General features: G+C 30.5%; 1 protein-coding gene across 3 annotated transcripts in view; it reads right to left on the bottom strand.

Moving 5' to 3' along the window:
* Nucleotides 1-27,741, bottom strand: part of LOC118189876 (GPI ethanolamine phosphate transferase 1-like) — a 129,494-nt gene that overhangs the window by 91,700 nt on the left and 10,053 nt on the right. For all 3 annotated transcript variants that reach the window (XR_015044162.1, XM_085827339.1, XM_085827344.1), the window contains exons 2-5: nucleotides 22,855-23,075; nucleotides 17,962-18,065; nucleotides 14,765-14,889; nucleotides 6,714-6,844 (exon numbers count right to left, since the gene is read on the bottom strand). Coding sequence is in view for 2 of the 3 variants with exons in the window: in XM_085827339.1 (XP_085683465.1) it covers nucleotides 6,714-6,844; nucleotides 14,765-14,889; nucleotides 17,962-18,065; nucleotides 22,855-23,075 (581 nt within the window). In the remaining variant the exon portion in view is untranslated. The remainder of the gene's footprint in view (nucleotides 1-6,713; nucleotides 6,845-14,764; nucleotides 14,890-17,961; nucleotides 18,066-22,854; nucleotides 23,076-27,741) is intronic.

Raw genomic sequence — 27,741 nt, 5'->3', positions numbered from 1 at the left:
TGATGCATCCTCTCAAGGCTTCTTTGATGGCTTTATTAGATATTTCATCATATCCACAGGGGTTTTCAAGATTTAATTTTTTATGATATTATTAACCCCTTAACTGCCATGGAAAATGTACAAGATTCATTTCTCAGTGCCACGGTTTTTCACACAGGCGTGCATAGTTATGCTATGTATTAGGGGGAAAATAAGTGCAAGTTTTACTTTCTAAAAACCGTTTACTTCTAAAAACTGTTCTAAACTGTTTACAAAATAAAGAATAAAAGAAAAAAATGAATGCATAAAATTTAATGCTTTGAGTAAAAGTATAATTAAAAGATGTAAGTATAATAAAAATAATGTTTTTATAGTAAAAAAGATCCCTAAAATAAGAGTTTCGATCAATAACGTGTAATATTAGGTTTCAGTGTTATACCTTGTGAAATCAGCATGCCTAAAAAACATATATTTCTTCTGAACTGGTTGAATGCCACGATTTTGTTCTTGATTTTTCGTTTGCAAACTGTTGGTAACAAATTTCTGTAACAATATGAAGCACGAACAGTTCATCAAAAAATAATTCAAAAAAGATAAATGGGTTTGGAACATCTGTTATATCTTTCTTTATTCCTAGAATCTACTACAAAAAGTAAACAAAAATGGAGGACACAGAATAAAAAAAAAAAAGTTTTACTCAAACAACACCAGCCAATATCACGCAGTCATTACTTTCATTGTTTTAGACACACTCTTCTCTCCAATTTCTCCCCACACTTCTCTGAAATAGTGTCCTCCTTCGCATACTTTGTTAAGGTCATTGTAGTGTTGCATTCCAAAGCTTTGCGAATAATTTTATGGGTAGCAGCGCAAAGCAAATAAATGATAGTAGTTTGGAAGGGCATATATATATGCCCACAACAGTTAAGGGGTTAATTTCACTGGGCGAGATACAAGGAATATTTTCATTTTCAAAGAAATTCTTTTGTAGGTACTTGTTGACTTCACTGATGATCAAATAATCATGTTAGGAATTTTCCAGGTTATTAGGAGAGGAAGTTTTTTCCAGTTCTTTTGCAAAAACTTCTGTGAATTTTTTCTCTGAGTGAGCTAAAGTGTTTCCATACTGTAGAGGTCCGACATTATTGGCATGTTCAGATATCAGAAATCTTGCTATTCTCCAGACAGTACTAATATCAATTTTTATATTTTCAAGAATTCTGTCTCAGTTATTAGATCGATATTCACCAATAAGCTCTGAAATTTCTTTCATAACATGATTAAGGTGTCTTATATTTAAATCCTAAGCAATTCTTCAGTTTTTTCTAACTCTGTATTTAATCTGGATTTTTCCTGGATAAAATCAGGAAGTGAGTTCGGTTTTTCTTGAGTGATTAATTCAGAACTTTTGAGCACGATTAAAGCTGTCATTTAGTTTGGTTATGGGTAATTCAATATCAGAGATGCTGTTAAGTTGAGGGCTGCAAATGATATCTTCTAATTTATTTTTGAATTTAAGCTAGTTGATAATTTTTTTTTATTTCTGGGATTAGGTGGGTACAGACAACAGAAATTAAAATAGACAGGCAAACAATTGGAACTCAGTTCTAAAGTCATTTCTGAGTGTGGTGACTGATTGATTTCTTTAGTTAAGAGGTTATTAAAAACATCTGCAATGATACTCTGATGAATGTGATTGAGCGAAAAAGGTTCAATAATTTTAATACCATGTTGAGTTACAAAATTATTTAAGATTCCTCCATTTAGATTCATGGTTTTTGAATTCCAGGTAGGATATTTAGCATTTAAATCTTCAGCTACAAGAGTAAGATATTCTGCCCTTGTGAGATGACGACCTTCATTTGTCATAGTCTGGGTAGATGGACTGTAAACCAAGATGAATAGGAATGGCTCTTTCTTAATGCCATATATTAGCACAGCTGTGGTTTTGATGCATATAGAAGGGAGAGGAAATGCGCTGAATTTTAGATGATTTTTAATTAACAGCATAGTGCCACCACCTCTGTTGTGGTTTCAATCCAAGAGTAATGTGCGATATCCATAGATATTAAAGAGACTTTTTTCCTGAAATGTGTTTCATTGATGAAGAGCACATCAATGTTGTATTTATTTAGGTAATTTGTAAGTTCGATTTAGCCTCCTTATTCTGTTGCCAGTGAAAAAGGTAACATTAATATAGCAGTTTTTGCCCCCATGCTGTGTGATAATGAAGTGTTTCTGTTTTTAGTGTGGGGTAGTTTTATCATTTGCAGCATCTCATACAAGTAGTACAGTGCATGGATTAAGGGGGAAAAAAAAAATGCTGGCACTCCTTTTTGGATTACTACAATATTCTTTATTCAAATAAACTTCTTAGGGATTTAAATTTACTCTGTTTAAAATATAGTAATAAATTATAATCTGGGGAAAAAAAAAAAAAAAAAAAAAAAAAAAAGCTTGATTTTTCTTTTGAAAAATGTTTAATATACAAATGAAAATTTAAAAATTTGTTTAATATCAAAATATATTTCCCTGACTACAACGCAAGAGAACAAAAACTGTGAATAACTAAATTAATTTTAAGAACTGAAATCCTTTTTAGTGTGCTTTAAATATTACTTTATATTAAAAATCTATTTAACTAGTTTATAAATGACAAAGAATTAACTGCAGCACTTGATTACTTCTGAATTCCAATATACAGCTCCAGAAGCATATGGAGCTGGTCTAACCAATGTGGGGGAACATGAAAAAAGGGTGGCATATTTTCCAAACGGTGCATGGATGAGCAAAGTGCAAGGACTCTGTAATATAAGGTTACGTTAGGTTATTTAATTACGGCAAAGCCTTGAGGGCTATATGCCTAAGGGGAGAAATGCCTTCATGGAGTACTTTCTAAGGGAAATTGGCTCGTATACATGTTACACATGGGGAAAACCACGAAAACACCCATGCAGCCAGCTCGTTTGCGGGATTCGAACCTCGGACTGAACTACCAGTGTTCAGCGACTTTACTGCTCGGCTGCTGGTGGGCCCTCTGTAGTTATAAAGGCACAATAGTGTCAGCATTGTAATAAAGTCTAGTGCAACCCTCATCAAAGCTGCCAGAATGCTCATGTGAAGGCTTTAATCTTGGTGAAGAAGTGACATCTTGCACAAAGGTGCCGTTACCCTTTTCATGTTGGATACTACTTACCAACACACCATGTGAAGGTCTTAATCTTGGCGAAACATTACATACTTAAATAAAGGTGTTGGCATCTTTGTAACATTTTATGAGATCAACTGTGCAGTGGCACATGAAAGTTCTTTTATGCAATGGAATAAATAATTTAGAACTAACAATTATGAAAGTGCAATCAGCTAATGATGATGGGGATATGAGGTTATGGTTACCATTAATTTATCTTTCAGTCTTTTATAGTGTAATTAAATATTATCCCATGAGTTTATCATTTCTTGCTGCATGAATTATTTAATTGTTATTATTGTCTCATCTTTCTTAAGGCATTGATATCTGGCAACATAGCAGCATCACAGGTATTGACACATCAGAAAATTTCCCAGATTCTTGATAGTCTCATCTGTCCTTGCAAAGCCCCGACTAACTAACCTAAAGTATGATTATATAGCACACTTTAAAGCTTCAGGGAATTCATGCTAAATTATTGAATATGAAATTCTCATGTTACACATTGTTTATGAAGGAAAAAGTCATTATAATAAATAAAAATGTTGAAATTGAAAATGCTGTATAAATTCAAATAAATATGTATATTTTTACTTTACTCTGTCAAAACGTTTGGAGAAATAGCAAAAACAAATATAAAAATTAAAAATCTGATATATACACCACATGACTTCCTTGCACGGAATATTAAATTATACAGTCAAAAGTCGTTAATTCGGACACCCATAATCCGGAATGATCTACAATCCGGACCTCAAAGCTAAAATCTTTCTGCACAGGCGCGCCGCGGTGACGCATGCGCATAGGCGTTTTAGGCGTGCACGCAAGACATTTATGACTGTGCATATGTGTCTGGGCAAGCGCAAAATACGTTTTCGCGTGCGCGTTTAATGTAAAACGAACGGTATAAGCTAAAATTATCTAATTCAGTTAATGTTGATGATTGCGTTGTTCCTTAATCTTCGAATTGGATCCGGCTTATTATTTTTTGCAGACTGTAAGAGCAATTTTATAAAAGTAAGCTTGAACTTTCGATGATGTCAAATAGAATTTAGGATGCTGGAGCTCCCAAAGGATCTAGAAAACGAAAGTATGCTTCAATGTCCGTCAAAAAAAAAAAAAAAAAAAAAAAAAAAAAAAAAAAAAAAATTGCTATAAAAAATGGATAAAGGCATATCCTTTGTTTATCTAACCCTTCGGACATCTGTTTATCAATCTGCTCTGCGCAGGGGGGAGAGACTTCGCAGGGCACTATGAACTGGAAGTTGATCTGTCAGCACTATCATTATCTTTAGGGCAGATGTTTTTATTTTATTCGGCTTATAATTCCTTATTAAATGTAGTATTTAATTTCGATGTACTCCGTCTTTGATATGATTTAAATCAAATTTCTCATCATTATAAATATCACGAATACAAATCAAATAGTTTTCTGGTTGCAATTTTCTAATTCCGGCTATGCGTAGGGTATGCTTTACGCATGCGCGCGTTGAAAGAAATGTTTAATAAAGTAAACAAATAAATATTAAGCTTCTTTTTTTGTAAATTTTGATACCCTTTAGATCATAATTGCTCATTATTTTATAAATTACAGTTTCATATTTTTAATTTTATAATTTCTGCATGCCATCTTACCAGATTTAAACTTATGATCTATAATCCTGAAAAATCGATAATCCGGAATCGTCGAAGTCCCGACGAGTCCAGATTAAAGACTTTTGACTGTATACATTTTTTCTTGCATTTCATTTAAACTTCTAGGATAGAATTAAATCTACTTCGTCGATAGCGCATAAACCACAATAGAATAAATGCACTCTTTAAAATCCACTCTATTTGTTTACCATAGCGACACTCTGGCATTAGGTTCACTTAACAGCATTATATTTCATTCATATTATAACTCAGAATGCACAAAATTTATATCATTTGAAGAATTATCTAATCATTGCCACATGTTCTATTCAAATACTATAATAAATTTAGAACGATGTATAAAAGAAATTAAGCAAACAAAACAAAAAAGAAACAGTTTTTCACACATGATTCAGTATTTCTAATTTAATTTATTCAGTTCTCACTTCATGACAAGGCAAAAATACATAAAAACTCAAAATATCTATATTAAAAATTATAAAATAAATCTCACACACTTATTTCCTCGAAAAAATTCCAGAAAAGATTAAGCATGATTTAATCCGCAATAATAAATGACGGCGTTATCTTTGTTGTTGCAAAGCTCTCTAGATTGGCAACAAATCGACTATTCTGCTGCTTCAAATGTAAACAAACAAGTCCACCATGTTATTTAAACATTAGGCTTAACCGCACTTAAACAGCTTTTAAATTGCTGATAATTCTACAAATATTGCTTGCAAAAAATGCACAATTTAAAACATATAAGAGAAAAGAAATTGAGATCACTGAGCCGGGTAACAGAGTGGATATATATATATAAATATATTTATACACGTTTGGTGCTGCCGATTGCAACCAAAATACGAGGTGCACATTTACATGTTATAAAAAATTTCAACGTTCTGAGGCTACTCGTTTTTGAGTTATGCGAGATACATATGTACATACAGACACCACGAAAAATTCTCATCAGAATTCATTTTAAAGCAATTTTATAACTTTTTTTGGAGGAAAAGAGTCTTTTATTCTATCCTTGCGTAGAGATGTCATGCAAAAACATCATTAAATTGCATTCGATAGCAGTCAAAATGGATATTTTCGTTGAAATATACTGCCTGAAACTTTTCGCGATTACAATACTTCCTTTTTACTTTGTACAGTACTTCTTTTTTACTTTGTACAAAAAAATGCTTGATTTTTCTTAAGAAAAATGTTCAATATACAAATGAAAAGTTAAAAATTTGTTTAATATCGAAATATATTTCCTGACTACAACACAAGAGAACAAAAACTGTGAATAACTAAATTAAAAAAAAGTAAAAAAAGGGGGAAGTAAAAAAGGGATGTAAAAAAAGGGGGATGTAAAAAAGGGGGAAAATCAATATAATTATGTTCAAGATAGGAAACAAAACTTATGTCTCTAAATTTAAAAATCTCAAGAAAATCTAGCAAATTCTGCTTTTGGAAACTATGTTTTTATCTATTTTAAAGACATCTCCCTTTTAACATATTTTCAAAACTTTTTTTACATACAGCTACCTGTAAAATAATTGAAGGGATAATGTAAAAAAATATTTTTGAAATCATTTTAGTTATTGGGCAGGGAGGCATGACTTTGACAAACTTATCTAACATTTTCACTTAATATACAGAAATATATCTACAGAAGCAGAAAAATATTGAAAGAGACCCCAAAACATGGTCTGAGAAGCAAAAATTACAGAAATTTAAATTATTCATAAAATAATATTTTTAATAAAATTACAACATTTAAAATTCAAACGGAATGAAAAACACAATGAAAACGTTCTGAATTTCTTTCCCCAATGTAAAATACAGACATTATTTGCTTTACGTGAATAAAAGAAAATTTAACAGAGAAGAGAAGTTAAAAATATAAACTTACCCCAGTTGGTCATACCATGATCAGATGTAAAAATATAAGCAGTTTTTTCATCACTTCCAAAGAATTTATCAATAATACCAACACATCTCTCAATACCTGAATCTAAAACTTTAATATTTTTAGTATATTCCCTATTAAAAAAAAGAAACATTTAGGTACACACAGGAATATTACCTGAAAAGATATGATAAATTTTAACTTGGAATACACAAGGCAGTATTAGAATTAATTAAATATTTTCTGAAATTTACAAAATAAGAATTAGGAAATCACTATTTAGAACACTAACCATTATACAAAATATGAAAAACAGAAAAGTTAAAAGCACATGTAACTTGAACCATATTCAGAAATGTATGTATGTACATATGCATGGATAACGTGTTGATGTGTGCATGCATATATGTTCATACATATGTATGTGTGCATACACACCCATATATATACATGCATACATACATTTCTGAATCTGGTCCCAATAACAGAAGCGTACCTAAAACTCATTTTGATTTAGCAATTGTAATATATTTAATCTTACACTGCAGTGGTTCTCAAACTATGATATGTGTACTTTCAGGATTATGCACATAGTTGTCAATGAAAATTTTGTAATATGGCACTAAACCAACGTAAGCAATAATTTCCGAAATGAAGGAGAGACCTTTTTTTCCTTTGATTATTTAAAAAAATTATTCACATTTGCTGCCATACTATTATACTCCCTTGAAAAAATGTAATTTTATCAAGACTTCTTTTACATTAGGTTGAGGTACCAGACTCGCACACAACTGTTTACTACATCTATAGTGAAGAAGTTTATCTTATTAATATGAATGCATATTAACAATCATTTTTATTTTTTAAAGTGTTTTTAATAACAATTTTTTTCTAATAGAGCAATAAAGAGAACATTTTCATAAGAAACATGAGTACCAAGAGAATTCATTGAAATTTTTAAGTGATAAAATAAAACTTGGAACATTCTTTCATTTCTTATCTCTGAACATGAAGAGCTTTGAGACACCATTTAGAGCCATTTTAAAAATAGGAAGGATGGAAAAGTCCTTTGCTTAATAGTCATATTTATTGCCTCTTCAAAAGATGTAACTTTAAAGTTTTAGAAGAAAAAAAAAGGGAGTAGTTTAATTTATTTTAATATAACAACAATACATCTCACAGAATTTAAATATAAGCCATATGTGCTTAAATATATTTAAGGCCCTGTGTGCTTAATAACCTTCACAATTTTGCTACAAATATGAACAAGATACGGAATGTTTTCAGTTACACACAGAAGTAACATGATTGTAAGAATGATATTGTTTATCCTTTTGCATAAACTGGGACAAGATATTTAAACATCACTACCTAGTAGAATGCAAGTTCAGTAATAGATTAATAAATGAATAATGGCTATGTAGGCTGGACTTCTTTCCAATATTTTCCAGTAGCTGAATGAACTGGTTAAAGGTCTGTAGAGAAATATAAAACACCCTTGAAGATTCTTGATAAATTACAAATTTTAAGAAAGCAATCCTCATTTACAATAAAAGAAATTGTGAATAGATAACAGATGTGTCTACCATTCTTATAAAATTTTGTGGAAGAAAATAAGAATGAATTTTACTGTCAAAGAATTTCTTCGGTGAAATTCTTCACTGAAGAAGAGTTTTCTAAATATTTGTACACTGAGTTATACATGTTAAATATTGTTAGATATGTTATAATGAAAAACTACCAGTGCATGTTGCAGTAAAAAAGTACAGTATCTTTAAATCAAGGAAAAGAAGATATTATACTTTGATGTGATGAAATCATTAAATACAATTTCAAGGAAACATCTTTAATAGACTTTATTGCAGAGACTAAGCAAAGTTCCTTTTATCTCAGGCAATATTATCAAATTTTCTCTTATCTTTGATCATACCAAGTTTATAATTAAAGCTTTCATAATGATGCTTCATCATCAACCTACTGGCACCTTAATACAAGTCCACCACTGTTCATCAGAACAGAATTCTTCATATGGCTATCCTTATACAAGTCAGTTTATAACTTGAAAAAGGCATCTCAATGAAGGCTATTTTCTTCAAGTTAAAAATTAATTTTCATAAAAGTGAAGGCACCTTCATACTGTGCACCCTTATTAAAATTATTCTTACATAATAGTGCCCGATTTGTAATGATGCTGGCACTTTTATGATAGGGTCTATTTTGTAGCAATTTTGTTATAAGTTTCTCAAGAACAATGCATTTATTTTACTAAACAATTCCCTCATTATTCATAAATTTTACTTAAATTTAACATAATTACTCTTAACCAATGCCTTAGCAGTAACAATTGAAATATTTAAATAGTTTAGTTCCATTTGAAATATTTTAGTACAAGTATATAAAACCTTAAAATTCATTCAATGTCCTGATAGATAAATATACATTTTTTTTAAACCTATGGTTTGAGTTAATTGATCTGTAAGAGTAAGGGATATATTAGGCTTTTAATTCTTGTTCAGAGACCCAATCTAGGAAAAATTTGAGAAGCATTGATGTATTATCATATTAAATTTCTTTGATCATAAATGAGACAGGTATACAATTTCATTGTGTGAATTAATGCATTTCAGTTTAAACAAAAGAATTTTTTCCCATGCAAACGACTTACAATAATGACAATAAACATTAATTTAATGATTGAAAAACTTGAATACTTGAGACTTATGAAATCAATTTCCAAACAAGTTTATAAGCTTACACATTTAATCTCATGCAAATCTTGTCTACAGAAGCCTACATGAAGGGCCATTTGAAGAGTAATGAGTGGCAATAAATAATTTTGAAACATAAAAATGGAAATTGAGATATACAAATTAGAAATTTAAAAATATTTCAACAAACTGTAAACCATAAAGTTATTTTTTAAACTAATTTAGATATTGATAAACAACAGTGTTAAAACAATAACATTAAAATTATTTAATAAATTTAAAGCATACATGGTAGTTTTTTTACTTCTTAAACTGAACAAATGCTGCATATAATTCAAAATTTCTTTAAATAATTTTTGCCCCCATCTCCTCTCAAAAAACAAATATATTAGATTATGTTTTGAAAATAGTTTCAATATAATAATATACTTATACTGGCATGAATTCTTATTTACATTTGATGTTGTTGGAAATACCAATTAAATCAAATAACTTACATTTTTATCAAAAGCAGATGACTGCACCTTAGTACTTTCCATTCAAAACAATAATGCAAATATAACTGATGTCCTATTTATAATATCCTAGAAACATCCCATAAATGTTAAACTGAAATAATTTTACACGCAATTTTATAGAAAGCGAGAATGAATCAACAAGTGAAAGAAAAAGAAACCAAATAGTTCCCTCACACACACACACACACACACACACACACACAAAAAAAAAAAAAAAAAAAAAAAAAAAAAACCCAGCTTTTCACAAGTACACTTCTATGATTCAACTCAACAGTAAAACTCTTTCACTGTAAAATTACAAATCCAAAAAAGAAGTACACATATTGTGCTGGCTACTATTACAATCATAAAGAAACCTTACAATTAAATGGAAAAACAAATAAGTCAATAAAATACCTATTTGTCAGTGTTGCTCAGAAAGAAAGTGCAGTGTCAAAAGACCTTTCCCTCTTACATTAAGAATATATGTAACAATCTAAACCAGCATTTTTCCAACTTTTCCAACTGGGGGACCTCTTTTATAAATTAGAATATTCTGTGGACCACCTTATTCTTGTTTGCTATGAAAGCAATTTTTTTAACATGTGTAACATTTTTTTTTAACATTACATTTATATTTTTAAATGCAGTTAATTAAAATTTGTTTATTGATGTTATATAACTAAGCTAACAGAAGAAAATTTAAATTCGTTTCTAATAATTTGAATAATTTTTAATAGTAAATTTAGATAATCTTTATCTTATTAATTAAAAGTCAAATAAAGTTGGTACTCGTATTAATGAGATGAACGAGCCTGCCAATTCTTACACAGCTATTCTATGTTTGCATGTCTGATGATAAGCTTAATTCTGAGATTGATGCATACATCAAGTCAATTTTAGTACTTTATGAGTTAGTGATGAAAATCATTTATTGCACAAATACATAAAATCAAACTGAATCATAATTTTTAAATCACAATCATACAGTTTACTATATTTTATTCTCATTGGAAATGAGCCCAGCGGTGCCAGATATGCAGTGAAAGGATGGGGAGAATAATGACCTCAGTCATACTACTACACATTCCTTTTTTGCTGTTAAGGTTAGAGTATGCAGTCCATAGGTAGGATAACCGATAATAAATTCCATAAAATGTCAAGTCTTGGAAGAAAAAGTGAAAAATGATAGTGATGTGTAATTTCCAAACTTGGATATTTTTGGCTATAGTGAGGTATATGTAGTTAATCCAAATTTTATTTTTTGGCTTTCCTGAAAACCTAAGAGGACCATAACAGCAGACTTTAAAGACCACTTGTGGTCTATGTATCATAGATTGAGAAACGGCGAATTAAATATTTGTGCCATTCCAAGAATTATATTACAAATCAAACTGTTCATCAAACAAGAGATATAATTAATGCACATGTCTTTAAGACATATAAAGTTTATAAATTTTATATATCACTGTGTATGTGCCAACACCTGTGTAAAAATAAATTATTAAATTAAAAGCATTCTCATAATAAGTTACAACAATGTAAGTTTTATTGTTTTACAATTTTAAGGGGTAAAAAAGCACATGCAGGCTTTTTGACAAAAAAGAGATACTTTTGAAGATGAACTTTTAAAGAGAAATTGGGTAATATTGATGTTACGTATAAGGGAACTATGAAAATCAGCTCTTATGAGCTATGAAGATGTAGCCAGCATGTTAATTGAGAAGAGAACTTAGAAAGGATTACCAGTCTTCAGTTCAGCAATTCAACCACACTGTACCTTTAAATTTAGAATTCTACAAGTTATGTATCATTCCACCATACTAAACCATGTTAGCAGAATTAAAATCTCTGGTACTTATCTACACCTCTGAAAAAAATTCTTTGGCAACTTTTTTAAATCAGTCATAAATGTTCATTTGGCTATTTTTATGATTTACATGTACTATACTGTTCGTAAATACAGTACAAAGTCCAAGATCTGGACGTCCAATATCCGGAATGATCTAAAGTCCAGACATCAACAAATTAAAAAAAAAAAAAAAAATTGTATGCTTTACACATGCGCATTCAATTCCCTCCCCTGGGTCTACATCTGAAACTGAAATATTCTACATAGATACGTCGCTGATTTTACACCTACTAATATTTTATATCCCTGATGCCAACCTGGTGAATCATTATTTATTATATTTTGCTTTCATCACTACACTTTAATCAACACATAACAACTTGAGTAAATGACTCACATTGCAATGCCTAAACAACTTTTTTATGTTAGTAATTAAATGATAAAGAATATGATAACCTTTTATGTTGACATTATGCTTGGCAATGATTACAGATTTAAGTTAAATGGTGCAAGAAATGTTGACGAGGAAAAATTTAACAAAAATTTCTTTTCATATGCTAAAAACAGATTTTTTTAATGGTACTCATAGGCCAAGAGATTACATTTAGTGCTATTTGAATTAAGAATAACTGATTTGTTATTCACACAAACCCAGAACCAGCACCAGGGGTCCTATGGCTGCAACAAGTGGCAGAATTCAGGGAAGACAAAGGGAGGCACTTGGTAGGAGAATTTAGGACCCACAAAGACTGCATCAGGTGGCAAGATATCTAGCGCTGGTCCTCAATAATTTTAAAGGTTTTTGGATATTGCAAACCAAAGGTGAAATTTTCAAATTAAAAGATTTTGTAAAGAAATGTGGAAAAGTGGTAATAAATGATGACATAAAAGAAGTTTTTCATAGCAATGACAATATTCCTCAATCATCAGTCAATTAATGGATAGCAAAATCTGTAGTATGATTCTAGATCAAAAAACACCACTACTGATAGTGAAGAAAGTAACAAAGAGTTTACTGAAAACAAAAAATTTCGATTGACAAGTTAATCGGAATTCTCGACACAGCAGTTACGGGATTTCAGCAATGTAACTGAACAAAAAATTATGTTTGTCTTCAGAATTAAAGAGAAAGTATTAGCACAAAAAACAAAGCAACTTAAACAACTTACATTGAAAAAAACGTTTAATAAAGTAAACAAATAAATATTAAGCTTTTTTTTTTGTAAATTTTGATACCCTTTTTTGTAATTTTGAAAGTATTCATGATTTTGATCATAAATGCTTCATTATTTCATAAATTGCAATTTCATATTTTTTATTAACTAAATCTTACATGCCATCTTACTAGATTTAAACTAATGATCTAATATATGGAAAAATCCCAAATCCCGGCAAGTCCGAATCTCGGACTTTGTACTATATATAATAGGAAAAGAAGCATTTCATTAAAAAAAAAAATTCCATGAAAAATAAATAAATAAATAAAATAAATAAATAAATAATATTCAATTATTACAATTGATAGCTATCATATGGTTAAATATGAAGTGCATAAATCAAATGTATTTTTTAAAATGTATTTGTAAGTTGACAAATGTCCTACGTACACTAAAAAAAAATACACCAAAAAACACAGCAATTCTAGCCAGTGTTGAAACCTCAGGTGCATATAATAACAAAGCATAAAATCTTTTAATACTAAATATTTTTTTAGGAAATTTTGTCAATGGATACAAATGAAAAATCAGCTAAAAATATATTTTTATAAGATAAAAGTTTTAGGTATTCTTCTGCTATTGGGGCTGGGTTTAAAAATATATGTACGTGTATGGATATATATGTTCATGAATGAATGCATGTATAAGTGTGTATATGCATATGTATGGCATGTGCATACACACACATTTCTGAATCCAGTCACGATAACAGAAGAGTACCAAATTTTATATAGCACGAAATAAGTTTATCGATAACTATTATTTGAGTAACAATCTTTGATTAAATCACCAATTAAGGAAAAATAGGTACTTTTCTGTTTTGCTGGCGCAGGCGATAAAATCGCCAATAATGATACAATCGATGTCGAACGGAATATCCTCGTTAGTAACCATTTACATCTTACTTTCAAAACAAGTCGCAGCCATTTCTTATCAGATTGATTGTTTCTTTCAATATTGTCATACAATTACATTGAATTTTTACCAAATAGTTCAATTTTATGACCTAAGGCCATTCATGGTAATTAATTAGGATGCAATCACACCGCTCACCTAATGGTGAAAATATAGAAAAGGGTTAATGCATCAATTCTAATGAGAATGTACTAGTGAAGTAAAGCACTGCAGTTTTACAGAATTTCTGAGTAAGCTATTCATAAGAATTGAAATAATTCTTGCATTTAAACTTTTATTCCAAATTAAGATTTAACTTGAAATTAATGTAGATAATTACTGAGAGAATTAGATTTTTGTAGTGTAGTTTACGTGAGATGAGATCACTTGGGTCCTGTGATACGAACCGGCGAATCAAGATGGTTTACCATAATAGTAAATTCTTAAATTGTCGTTTTACAAATTTATTGTCTTTTTTTACAAAATTTTAAGCAACATTAAAAAAACTAAAAAATTCTTTGAACTAACATATGTCTGCATTTTTTATGTGTATATTGTGTATTGTTGTCAATAAAGTCTGCTTGGCGAGATTTGCGCCGGCAAAACGGAAAAGTATTAAGAGCAAATTACCAAAAAATATTAAGACAATAAATTAATAAGTTAATACAAAATTATAATACTTTTTGATCTCATTATGAAAAAATCAGTACAACAACAGATTTTCTATTTTAATTCAATCATGAGAAATCTTGAGAGAAAATTACTTTTGTTAATAATAAATTACTAAGTATGAAAATTTATGTAATTTAAATTAATTACTCTAAGAATTTTGAATAGTATAATTTTTTTTTTTTAGACTGAGGAGGCTTGCCTCATAATAGCTTACTGGGAACCAGGCTTGTATGAATGGCCACTAATATCCATCCCCAACAAATGAAGAAAGAGTATAATTTTGTCTTGAGACAACATATCCTTCAGTGTTGTGTTAGATTCAGCTTCTTTGAAAAATTTCTATAATAAAAAATACAATATAAAAACTAAAATATATATATACAATTGACTAAACTAATCAATCTAAAATATATGAATACTGACGCTAAATTAAAATTACAAATTTAAAGTAAAAAATTCTTCATAAGTTCAGCTCTAGAAGTTAAATTTTGTCACAATTAAAAGGGAAAAATATGATGTAACTTGCTATATCATATTCTCCCCTTTTAGTTCATGATTTTCCCTTGTATTATATAATGTAATCCTTGTTTAACAATACTTCATTTAATAACGTGGAATTAGATTAATACAACAAAATTAATTCCAACAATTCTTTTATATATATATATATATATATAGAGAGAGAGAGAGAGAGAGGTTTATTGTTCCTTTAAGTTTGTCACACAAAATAGGCAAACATCAAGCAGTGTTTCCTAAATGCAGAGAAAAAAACTTAATGCAAAGAACACGTCTAAATTCACAGCTGCAAAAATTGGTTTAAAAATTTTGTATTCAGAGCCAGATTAAAGAATGTGAAAATAGCAAGTGAAGCTGCAAGAGTTGTGATGTCACATCTATACTTATTACTCAGCTGGCGAAGGCACAAAAGAAAATGATTATGATACAAAAATGCAATTATACTCTCAAACTTTTGAAACAAATTTAACATTAAATAAGTAATTTAAAACATTTGTGACTCATGGCAGGATGATTTATGCAATTGTTTGTAAAAGCATTTACTAGAATGGACTAATGATGTAGTGGTTTTTAAAATCCTGTGAACAATATAATAGAAGAAATTATTGCAATTGCTCAAGATATTTTATGAAGTTGATGTAAAAGATGCTACAGAATTACTGTATTCAAGTTCAAAAGATTTTAAGTGATAATGATCCTTAATATTCAAAGTGAACAACAGCAGGCATATAGAGATAATGAACAAACAGAATGAGAAGATAAAATACAATTTGAAAGGTGCTAATCAGAGAAGGGAATATTTTATAGCTTGAAATTGCTCAAGCAGTAAACTATGAATGTCGGTCAAAGTAGCTTGTTTGCATTCTAAGCAATTATTTTGCTTGTTTTTATAGAATTTACACTGATAACGGGTGGTGGTGGTGGTGGTGGTGGTGGGGCTATACAAATGATTCTAGGTAAATTTTTTTACCAATAAGACCTATACTAACTAATATAGGTACAAGCATTAATTAAACATATTTTTTTGCATTCATTCCAAATTTTCTCTAAAAATTACCATAAAAAGCAAGTTATTAAGCTTTCAATGATGATTTACTTTGAGAAAAATGATCCACAATAATCACCCTTTTAAATGAAGATAATTTACAATTTGAATATTTCTTGCTTCCCTTGGCAGTCTTAATGAACTTCTGAAAATTGTTCAAATATAGATGTTCAAGCAGTACACATTCACATGTATTTTAATAACCAAAAATTTTAATGTCTTCTAAATTATATTCAAGCATAAAAATTTTGCACTTCCAAATGAATTTATGAATGTAGGAAGATTCGAAGGAAACGAAAGAGCTGATTTCTTGGCAAAGAAAGGAATGACTATTCTACAAACCACCAATAAACATACGACTTTTGATTCTGCAAAACTCCTAATTAAATTATAATTTAAGAAGAGGTTTGCCTCCTACCTATCAAATGAAGCTAAGGGAAAGGCATGGGAGTATCTCACCAGTTCAAAGCCAGTTGTCCGAGACTTTCCTCGTCCTGTAGCTGTGGCGTTATTTCATCTTTTAACTAGGCATGATTGTCTAAATGCCCATCTTTTGAAAATTCAACTTCAGGACTCTTCAGTCTGTACTCTTCGTAACTCTGGACAGACCATGGATAAGGAGCATGTTGACGAATGCACTGCACTATTATCTTTTAATTCGTTACTTCTTAAGTATTAGGAAACAAGATCAAGACTAATGGCTTAGTGGCCACATGTCTGGCATTTGTATAAATAAAATAAATATTCAAGCATGATTATTAAATGGTTAATAAAATAACGATGAGGCATTAGAATTTTTTATTTTGATTAACACGATTCTTATACAGGCAATAATATTGAGATATCAGTTAATCAAAAGATACCTACAATATAATTGTTTCTACATTTAAATGGTCTGTATAATGAGAAGAAGAAATTTCTCAAAGCTTTATTAGTAACTCAAGAAGAAAAGTTTCTCAATAGCAATAGACTTCAGTTCTTGTGAAAGAGAATTATGAAGAACAAACCTTAAAAAGTATAAGTACAAAAAGCTTTATTTAGTAGAATGATACAATTTGACACAGTATCATTTAGATTATGGTTTGGTTTATATAATTATAGCAAAGAACATAAGAATTATCTATCTAAGAGAAGGGATGCTTTCAAGAAGAGCTTGGAAGGGATGCTTTCTGAAGGATACAGACTCCTACCCACATTACAGAAGGGAAAAAGCCATGAAAACTCTCATTCAGCCAGCCCATTCACCTGGAATCGAATTCAGGTCAAACTACTAGAGTTCAGCTGCTTTACTGTTGCTGCTGGCAGGCATTTAGATTATGGCTAAAGCATTCAAGTGCTATCTGTCTAAGGGAAGAGATGCCTTTATGAAGGCCTCTTTAGGAGAAACTGGCTCAAATTCACATTACATAAGGAAAAAGCAATAAAACCTCCCGTGCAGCCAGCCCATATGCTTGGATTTCAATTCAGGTGAAACTATCAGTGTTCAGCAGTTAATGCTTAGTGGTTAGTGGGTTAATATTTGACACAGGAAGCAAAGCAAATAGAAAAAGATTTTCAATAAATTGGTGACACAGAAGTTGAATTTCTTGCAATTCTTAGAAATCCAGACCAGTTTAGTCTCATACATAAGAGTTTGTAATTAAATTAATTTTAAGATTGATTATTTGATTTAAGATTAACTTTTCCAAATTTGAGTATCTATTTACATGTATAATTTTGTTGCCTTGAATATTTTATATACACATTTTAATAAAAAATTTAACTGACATTAAACTTGAACTAAAGTTGCTGTAAAATATTTAAACAAAACATATTAATCTTCCGTACAAATTTGAAAATATGGAAACAACCTCAACTTTCTGAAAAACCCATGTATCCAAATGTTCAGGATTAGCTCCAGCAAAATCTTCTTCTGCAGCTGTATAAGTATCAATAAAAACATTTTTCTTCATACCTAAATGAAACAATTAATTTAAACAATTAAGTAAAATACCTAAATGAAACAATTAAGTTAAATATATATATATATACACTTATTATTAAAAAATAAAAATAATTAATATAAAAACTAAAAAACAGAAAAACTGTTAAATATACAAAAACAATGGCATCACAACTTAATAAATAAATTACACTTAAAATGATACTGCAAGAAAATTAAGGAAATTCTTCAAAAGAAACATACCCCAAAAATTAAAATAAATAAAACCAGGTCTGCATTATAGAGATTTGAAAATTGGATACTTTTACACGAATAAAATCTTAGAAGCACTTTTTCAGCTCAGTTTTGGTTTAATCTCCACTATTAAATAATGAGGAATCTGTATATATGTATGTGCCTTGTATTGTGAAAAATTTGACGACATATACTGCCACCAAATTTTGACACACATTGTTTATTACCTGAGCATGTATACCTCAAAGCTTGAATTTTGAATTTATTTTATGAATTTAAGAAACTTCTTATTAAAAGTTCAGTGATCAGTGTTGGCATTCTGCAATGTGCAACATATTTATGTTTCAAATTTAATTAGAGAACTCGGTGATATAAAGAACCCTCTTGCCACTTAGCAAAACACAATACTTTCAAATTTAATCCTGTTGTAGAAAAATGGTGGCACCTAGAACCACCAAATTTTGAACATCCATATCCTCCACCTGGTTATGTACACCTTGAAGACTGAATTTTGAATTTGTTTATTCATTTCATATTTTGAGTGAATTTAAGAAAATTTTCATAAAAATTCACGAATATAAAAGTTTTGTGTTTGTACTCGGCAAAGCATAATATATTTATGTTTCAAATTTAATCAGAAATATCAGTGGTATAAAAGAAGAGTGTTGCTACAGAGCAAAATGTAAGAACAACATGAAAGTGTTTTGTCGTGAAAGGGGTTTTAATCTAAGGTGAAACTTCTACTGTATATAAAACCCATGTTTCTATATAAAGAACATCATATCTATGATTGATCTATATTCAACATGGTTAAGTTACATATTTATTTACAATATGTACAGTTAATTAGTTAATTAATCAACATATGGAAAATTCTACAAATCAAAGGATATGGCTTAATGCGTCATTCCCGTCCAGCATCTAACGTTTACATCAGGTGAGGGCATTGGTATCACTGTATGACATTATATTTCTCTACAAAAATGCTATTCATATTTATCCAGAAATAATTTCTCATACTCTGCTACCTGACAACAGAGTGATGAAAATTTAAAAACTGAAAGATTAGTTGGACTTGCTTTTGAAACTTGAGCCATAAATTTCTGAAGTAAATAAAATTATCACAAATAGTAATACTTTTCAGCTGATGGTACTTTTTGTTTTTATAAAATACTGAAAGAATTGCTCAGAGGGTAATTTTGTGGAGTTTCCAGACTATGCCTGAACAGACAGAGTATCAACAAGCAAATCTATGCAACAAGCTATGCCTTTTACCAGAGGGAAAAAATCTATTGCATATTGTGATCTTCTCAAGAGAAATATGTCAAATGGAGCTCTGGTCCAAAGACACTGATTTTCAATATGGTAAATGAACTCGGCAATTTAAAAACAGTTAAAGCTAGACTCCCCGTGCTTGAAGTTGAAATTGCTTGAAAATGTTTCTGTAGACAACAAATACTCACGTACAAAGCCCTCATGTTCCATATTATGTCGTGCTTGGCCTGTCTGAATGTATCCAAGGTGCACTAATCAAAAGCAATTACAGACTGCACAAAAAATTGTTCTTCGACAAATACGCAGTGCATCTTGGTAAATTTATAATAAAATACATGAAGAATTTAATATTGAGCAGCTTAGAAGAATTACTATGAGTACCATGCAGGTGACAGTCTGACTTTATGCTCAGTTCCAACCTTGATTTTGAAGGAGAGCACCCTGGAGGGGGCAAGGGTCTCCCCCACTCTCTTCCCAATATCTCAAGAGGACTTTCAGCCTACTGCCTATTTTGAGTGCCTCCCATTCATCCCATTATACAGACATTATACATTTACAAACATCATGCCTTCTCTGGGATTCAAACGTAGGCCCTTCGGTATGGTAGTTAGCGTCACTCACCACTTTCTCATCTGGGTGGGAAATTTTCATTCTTCTTTCCTCAAATTATGCCAAATTATTAAGTTCTGTAAAAACTGTGCAAGCTTTTTTTTTTCTTTTTCCTTTTTTAAGGTAGCATTCACAGTTTCAATTTCATAATAATAACAGCATTTAATTTAAATCTGATAAATCCCTCTTTTTTAAATAAGTTTTCTTACTTCCTTTTTGCATTACCTGAAACTTTGATTTAATCTTAATAAAGTTCATACTAATTTTCTCATTCATTTTTAAAAAATTGTTACTTCAATTATATAGACCCCTACCAAAAAGCCATGAAAAAGTACAAATGTGGCAATGTACCATGTCTCCAAAAAGTATTTATGCAGCAATCCAAGAGTATTTATGCACATAACATCTCCCTAGATTCCTTTCCACTTCTCTAGACACTTTTGCCAGCGTGACTGTAGATTATGATCCCTCTAAATGGAATTTCTGCATTTTACCATAACAATGAAAAACATACTGCAGTTTTCATCCTCTTTAGACATAGCTTTCTACATGCATAGTATGCGATGTGGCTCCAGTAAAGGCATCATACACCTCGTCTCCTCCTCATTTTAGGATTTTGGTGTTGAGTCTGTGCAATTTTCTGATTTATTTTAGAGAAAGAAAATTTCTGCATACACAGAAAGAATAACAACAAGAGGGAGGGGGAATGAAATGTACACGTTCTGTATGGGGGGAAAAAAAGTAAAAAAATAGGCAGCACTGGATGTGTTACTGAAAAAAACCCATAAAAACATTTTACTTTGAAGTTGGCAATGACTTTGTGAATGCTCTCTAAACTAACCAAGGATTTAATGAAAGTTTGATGGGGAACTACGAATAATCAGGAAATACCAAAATTTTATAAGCATTTCAAAGCAGTTTTTTAATTATGAAAATTTGCATATCCTAAAATAAATACATTTTAAAAAAATTTCAGAAATGCATGCTAATTTTAAAATATATGGCAATGATTTGAAAACTGGCAGAGGATTAAAAGTTATAGTGATGGTTAATATGATTATTATTCTAATTTGAACAATTCAGATTCCTTTTTTTATTAGCATTTGTTTTTTGTTCCAGTACACATTCAGTGATATTTCATATATTAATTTTTGCAAGCAAATATATTACATATTTTAATTGAAAAATACCAGTAAATTCAAATTTTTTGAAAATTTGAATTATATTAAAAAATATAAGAATTGGTTAGAGTAGATTGAAGGGTGCCCCTTGTATTATCGCGAAGTTGTTGTTTCATTTATGGTAACCTGAGTAGTTGAATGTTATGGAAACCCTATTATGACATAATTCGTTCTGTGATAGCCGTAAATTTTAAATTATGGGAAAAGATTTGTAAGGGCTTGAGGTGTGTGTTGATTAGGAAGTACAGTGCTAGTGTTGTGGTTCAAACGATAGAATAGCTGAATGTGGTAAGATTAAATTTAAGTTTCTGTACGATTTGGAAAGAAAGGGGAAAAGAACATTAATTGACTGGTGTGTAAGTGAAGGTTTACTTAGTAGCCATTATTAAGTATCCTGTTTGTAAGAAGGAAATGCATATGGTCGAACGTCGGATGATACCGGCGCTACGGATGATGTTTTTGACTCTCATTTTTTGAATTTATATGGCAATGCCAGTATACAGATTCTTATTCAGATAATTTTAGGAAGTTTTTGGATGCTGTTAAGGAATTTTGTTTGACTTAAGACATGTTAATTTGAAAATACGGTAAGAGGATATTTCCTTTGTGTAGTGCAAATTTTCTTTTTCTTTTTTTTTTTTTTAATTTTTTTTATTTCCTTGTTTGATTTAAAATGTAGTTTATTGAGATTATATATTTTTTATTGGCCGCTCCTTTGACTTTTTAACTGAATATAGATCGATGTGTACATGGACAAAGGCAAGGGAGTGCGCAATGCCTAGTTTGTGCAATTCTCTGACTTTTTAAGTGAAAATAGGTCAATGTGCACATGGATAACTAGTTTGTTCAATTCTTTGACTTGTTATTTTGCCTTTGTGTCACTACACAAGCCAAAATAACAAGTCAAAGAATTGCACAAACTCGGTATCCATGCACTGCCAAAAATTGCCAAGGGGCACCTGCAAATATATTTTTACTTAAGAATTTAATTACTTAAGAATTTAAGGAATGATAACAGATTAAATTTGAAAGATATGACTAATATACATTAAATATTATCAAATATTGTCTAAATTCTACATTCAAATGCTTTGTATTTTCTAATTAAAATCAAGTTCCCCCCCTTTTTTTTTTATTTGGGAGCTAGGCTCTATTTTCATCTATATGAATTTTATTTTCATGCGATTGAAGATTACATCCCAGAAAGCTAGATTAAGTAAAGTTACAGAAAAACAGCTGGCCATGCAAAATTTAACTCTGTTCTTAGATCTATTGGATGTCCATTTTCTTGGAAATTATTCTTCATCTCTTTCAGTACCATCATGAGTACAGCTTGGCTTTGATTTATCGGTGAATGAGAAAGTACCGGTGAAAGAATCGGAGAAAGAATCAGTGAAAGAATAAAGTTTTGTACTTATCTACATGTCGCATTACAAAATAATAGTATACATGTATAATACATATGTAATTTATAATATTAAATTTAAAAATTTCAGTCAAACCTTTGTTAAACATTAGAAGAATATCTGGACTGCCCCAAGCCCATGTATATCTACTTTCATTGAATACAGAATCAAATTCCACTGGGTTTTCTTTCCATCCTCTTGTAACAGCACTGACGTCTTCATATATACCAGCAGCAATAGCAACATGGCCTGGACGTGATTCAGTTGGCACACGTGTGTGAGAAATGCCCCAAGCACCAACATTTATTGCTAAATCTCTGAAAGATTTAAATTATGTAACAAGTCTAAAGATAATCCAAAGACAAATAAAAACTTTATAATGTAATACAAAACTGAGAAAAAGTAATGTGAAGAAAAATATTAATTTCATTTTTCAAACACTAATTCTTCGTACAGTAATTATGACTGGCATTACATTTTTATCAAGTATAGTTAAGAAAGATTTTTTCCCCTTTGAGAACAGAAAAATTTCCATAAACCAATGTTTAACATATTTCTCTTATTTGTAATGCAAAGAAATTTGAACATTTTTTTAAAATTTAGTTTGATAACATATATAATATGAAAAATAAGTTTCAAATGAACATTTCTTTTAATCTAAATCTAAGAAGAATATAAATTTATTTGAGTTATAATAACATGCCTTCAGATGAAGAAGAAGATTCTATATTTAAACTTTGAAACTAGTTCAGCAAATTTAGAAATATTATGCTGATTCTTGTTGCCCTAACTCCTCCAATAATCTAATCTTATTTAGGTTAATTTAAATCTAAGATATTATTAACAAAGAATAACTTCTTAAATTTCCTATTCTTAATGATGCTTAACAAATCAGGACCCATGTTCAAATATCTCAGAACAGTAGGGTTGCTAAAACTGTATACACAATAAAGTGAAGGAAATTAGATTATAGACAAACATTTCACTGCTTAATTACAGAGGATACTTGTATTAATACTAACTGTGTGGAAAGTAGTAGGAAGAGCTACTTTCATAAAGAATATTATGAGGTTGTACTCATATTTCATATGAAGAAATCCATGATAATACCATTTGGTCAGCCTGTTCAACTACTGGAGGTACAATCTGTGATGAATTACCCTTGAATTCTGACCATAACATCAAAAGCTGTTCATTAAGCAAGCTCCTTTGTTTAAAACCAAAGAGTGTCTTTCGCATAAAAACTTATTTAGTTGCCATCATCTAATTTTAATAAAGAATAACTTCCAAGAGTCAATGACTGCCTTCATTAATATGGAAATTCACTAATATGAAAATCATTAATATAGAAGAGTGCTATGAGAACTTTTAATTATAAAATAATGTTGGGTTCGTTATGAAACGAATGCACAAGTCTGATGAAAAATGAACAAAATTTATTATTGTCAAAACAAATAAAACAAAATGCTTAAACTTCTCCAGAGAAAATCTTACAATATCTCAATATCTCACAATAGTTATCTTTTAACTACTCAAACATTCAACAGAACTTAATTTAAAACAGCTAGAGAAAGCTAATCCGAGAATTCATCACAGTCAACGAGAGCAGTTTTCTAAACAAATTCTTAAAACAACAACTACCTGAATTGAGAGATTGCCCTCCTTTTTAAAAGCTTTTTAAATCCTGCGCATGATTGTTCTAGCAATTTCTCGAAATCAAAAAGAGATATTTGTTTATTAAATGTTAAATGCACGTGCTCTTGTATTTTTAATTTTCCGGCTTAGCTTTCCTTTAATATTCACCATGCGCTGCACTGCATGGGGAATAAAGCAATTTAATTTATAATTCTACCAACATTTGCTATTTAAATACCAAATCCATAACAATATTTACATATATGAATATACAGGGTATCCAAAAAGGTCATTGCCAAACTTAACATACTGGTCTGTCATACCATGGTAAACAAGATTTACATAGGAACTTGTGTCCGAAAATGCGAACGGCGAGTGCTAGAGGGCAAAGTTTGCAAGCTTATGGGACAGTGGGAAGTGTGATTTCAGGCGAAGACATTGCAAGAGAAAGATGAATCGGTTTACTAATTCAGTTTACAGTCGCTTGTGGTGTTGTTGCTGCAGATATAACAATATAACAATGATATACAATGATAGATTTGGGTGTATGCACATTACCATTTTTATTAAGGTTAGAAAATATATAATCCTTCAACATATATCTACTAATAACAAAATAAGCATCAGATATAAGTCACTCGACATAAGAATTTTACAGGTAGTAAACACACATAAAGTTAGCAATAAGCATTCCAAGTTGTAGGAAAAGGTCAGTCGGCATCACGTGAAAGAGAAGTGAGTTTGTTGCTTCACCGATGGCAGCCAAGAAGAGAGTGTAGAACCAGTCCAAATTTTCCATTACTGGACAAGAGTGAGAAAGCTGGCAGTGCCCTTTCTTGGATTAGCAGACACAAAGAATTCTCCACAAGTTCTTGATACACATTTTGCAGAAAGAAAGTTGACAAATCTGATGCTTGACGTTCCAGTAGCTATACAGTGAAACATCTGGTTTCAGCATAATGCAGCAATTGCACATTTTAGTACCATTGTGTGCAAATACCTCAGTACGAAGTATCCTGATTGCTGGATTGGCAAAGGCGAACCAGCTACATGTTCACCGCGATATCTCTCCCGGCCTGACTTCCCTGGATTTTTATCTGTGGGGATACATGAACTCCATGGTACACGAGGCGCGAACATTAGATATGGATCTTGTCAGCAGGTTTGTAGAAGAAGTGGCACATGTCCATGACACACCTGTCCATTTTTGCACGGGTCCGCGAATCCATGCATCGATGTTGTGAAGCATGTATTGTGGCAAATGGAAGGAATTTTGAACATCTTCTGTGATTTAACCATGTTCTTTAACAAGTCATATTAACACCTCTTTTTAACATTCTTTCTTCCCCTCTATGCTTGCAAACCTTGCCCTCTAGCACTTGGCGTTTGCATATTCAGACACTAGCTCATATTTAAGTCTTGTCATTGTATGACAAACCAGCATATTAAGTTTGGCAACAACCTTTTGAGGTGACCTGCATACAAGAAGCCCTGATATGAAAAAGGGCAGAACTGATAAAAAACAACTTATGTAAAATATATAAGTGCTACAAATGTACATTCTTAATTTAATTTAAACTGCCAAGCAGCGAAGGTTCTGACCCTGAAACATGGAAGTTCCCCAAAACGGGTATAATGCCTACATATATTAGGTACATAACAAGAAAGTTTGAATTTCAAAAGCCTGTATTTAAATTACTCTAAACTTCTAAAGTGAAAAAAAAAAAAAAAAAAAAAAAAAAAAAAAAAAAAAAAAAAACACACACACACACATCAGACATAAAAGCCAAAGTATTAGCATATCGGAGTAAAACATACAAACTGATTATGGAATCCTCTTTGACTATAAAGGTGAGAAAAATCCTGACAAACTTACATCAACTATAATGGAAGAAGTCTAAAGACACAAACTGATCTTTATTTAGTTACAAATTATACCTGCAGAATGTAAAAAAACTTAAATCTCTTAGTCATAATTTTTCATTTTCCGTCGCCATCATTTATCCATTATGAAATAAAGTTATATGCCCATTAATGTAAATTTTCTAGATGCCAGAATTTCATGACTCAGAAAATACTTAACAAATTCTATTCCACAGAAAGAAGTTTTGAAATCCTAATCATATTTTCAAAAGGAGGGAAAGCAATATATAAATTTCTGAAATATTCCAGTTATTTGAGCTTTCTCATTAGTTGAATACCAGATAATCAGGCTTTTAATGAATCTACAGTGAAACATAATTTCACAGACTTAATTTGTTACTGAAGGCCATTCACCATTTCATAAGTCCTTAACCTGCGAGCACGCACACTCGGTCCAAAGGACCCGCACGATTAAACAAACCTTTCTCAAAGCGCACATATTTCACGCAAGTTGTTGAGGTCCAATATAGTCCTGTCTTAGGTCGACCTCTTTACGTTTCCGAAGATTTTTCGTTGGGACTTTATTCGAAGGCCTGATTTTGATGCGATCGAGTCATTTAGATCCAGCGTACCTACTCATGTTACTATTTCATAGTTGATTTGTGATAGTATAGAAAGCAGCAAAAATGTCCCGTTATTTATTATACAACCAAGAAATGTTGCAAAAGTTATCAGAGGTATCAGCTGGCAAAGAATGTATTGATGAAAATGAGGATGGAAGTGATCATGAATTTTTAATTGACATGATTCTGATTCAGACAGTGATATAGATTCTGAAAACGAGTGTGAGAAAGACATAAATTTGTTGGATTTAAAAAAATTATCGGAAGGAGGGAAAAAAAAAAGTAAATAAAAAATGCATTGTTTGTCCAGCAAAAAAGTACAAAAAAACGAAAACACGTTTCACCGAATGTGAAAAATATTTGTATTTGGAACACATGAAAACACTTTCTTTAATGTGCTGCTCACATTTGTTATTTATTTTCATTTGTGTCTATAGTGCTAATAAAAAAAATAAAAATCGACATAAAGTAAAGTACTATGTTTTTTTCCTGTGGCAATAAATAATTAGATTTTCTATTCCTTTAAGTAAGTAATTTTGTTTTATAAAAGCACTTGAAGAAATTACAAATTTTAACTTGCATATTTTTTAAATTTTATCATAAAATTTATTGACATAAATGTCACATTTTTTCTGAATATTCACAACATTTTCTTCAAAAAACAAGAACTGGGTCTTTTGGACCGAGTGCATGCGCTCGTGTAACTCATATGAGCGTGCGTGCTCGTGGGTTAACTAAAGCTATTTCTCCCATAGGAATTAATGTAAATTGGATTACTGTTGGATGATAGAACATTATTTATTTAAGCTGCTTTTGTGTTACAAAGTACTACTTTAACAAATGGAAATTATTTAATCCTTTG

Source organism: Stegodyphus dumicola, chromosome 1 (genome assembly GCF_044657685.1).
Source record: "Stegodyphus dumicola isolate Sdum_Otavi_A_Nest chromosome 1, ASM4465768v1".
Classification (NCBI taxonomy): domain Eukaryota; kingdom Metazoa; phylum Arthropoda; class Arachnida; order Araneae; family Eresidae; genus Stegodyphus; species Stegodyphus dumicola.
Note: the sequence above shows the minus strand (reverse complement) of the source record. Positions and strands in the feature narration are given on the sequence as shown.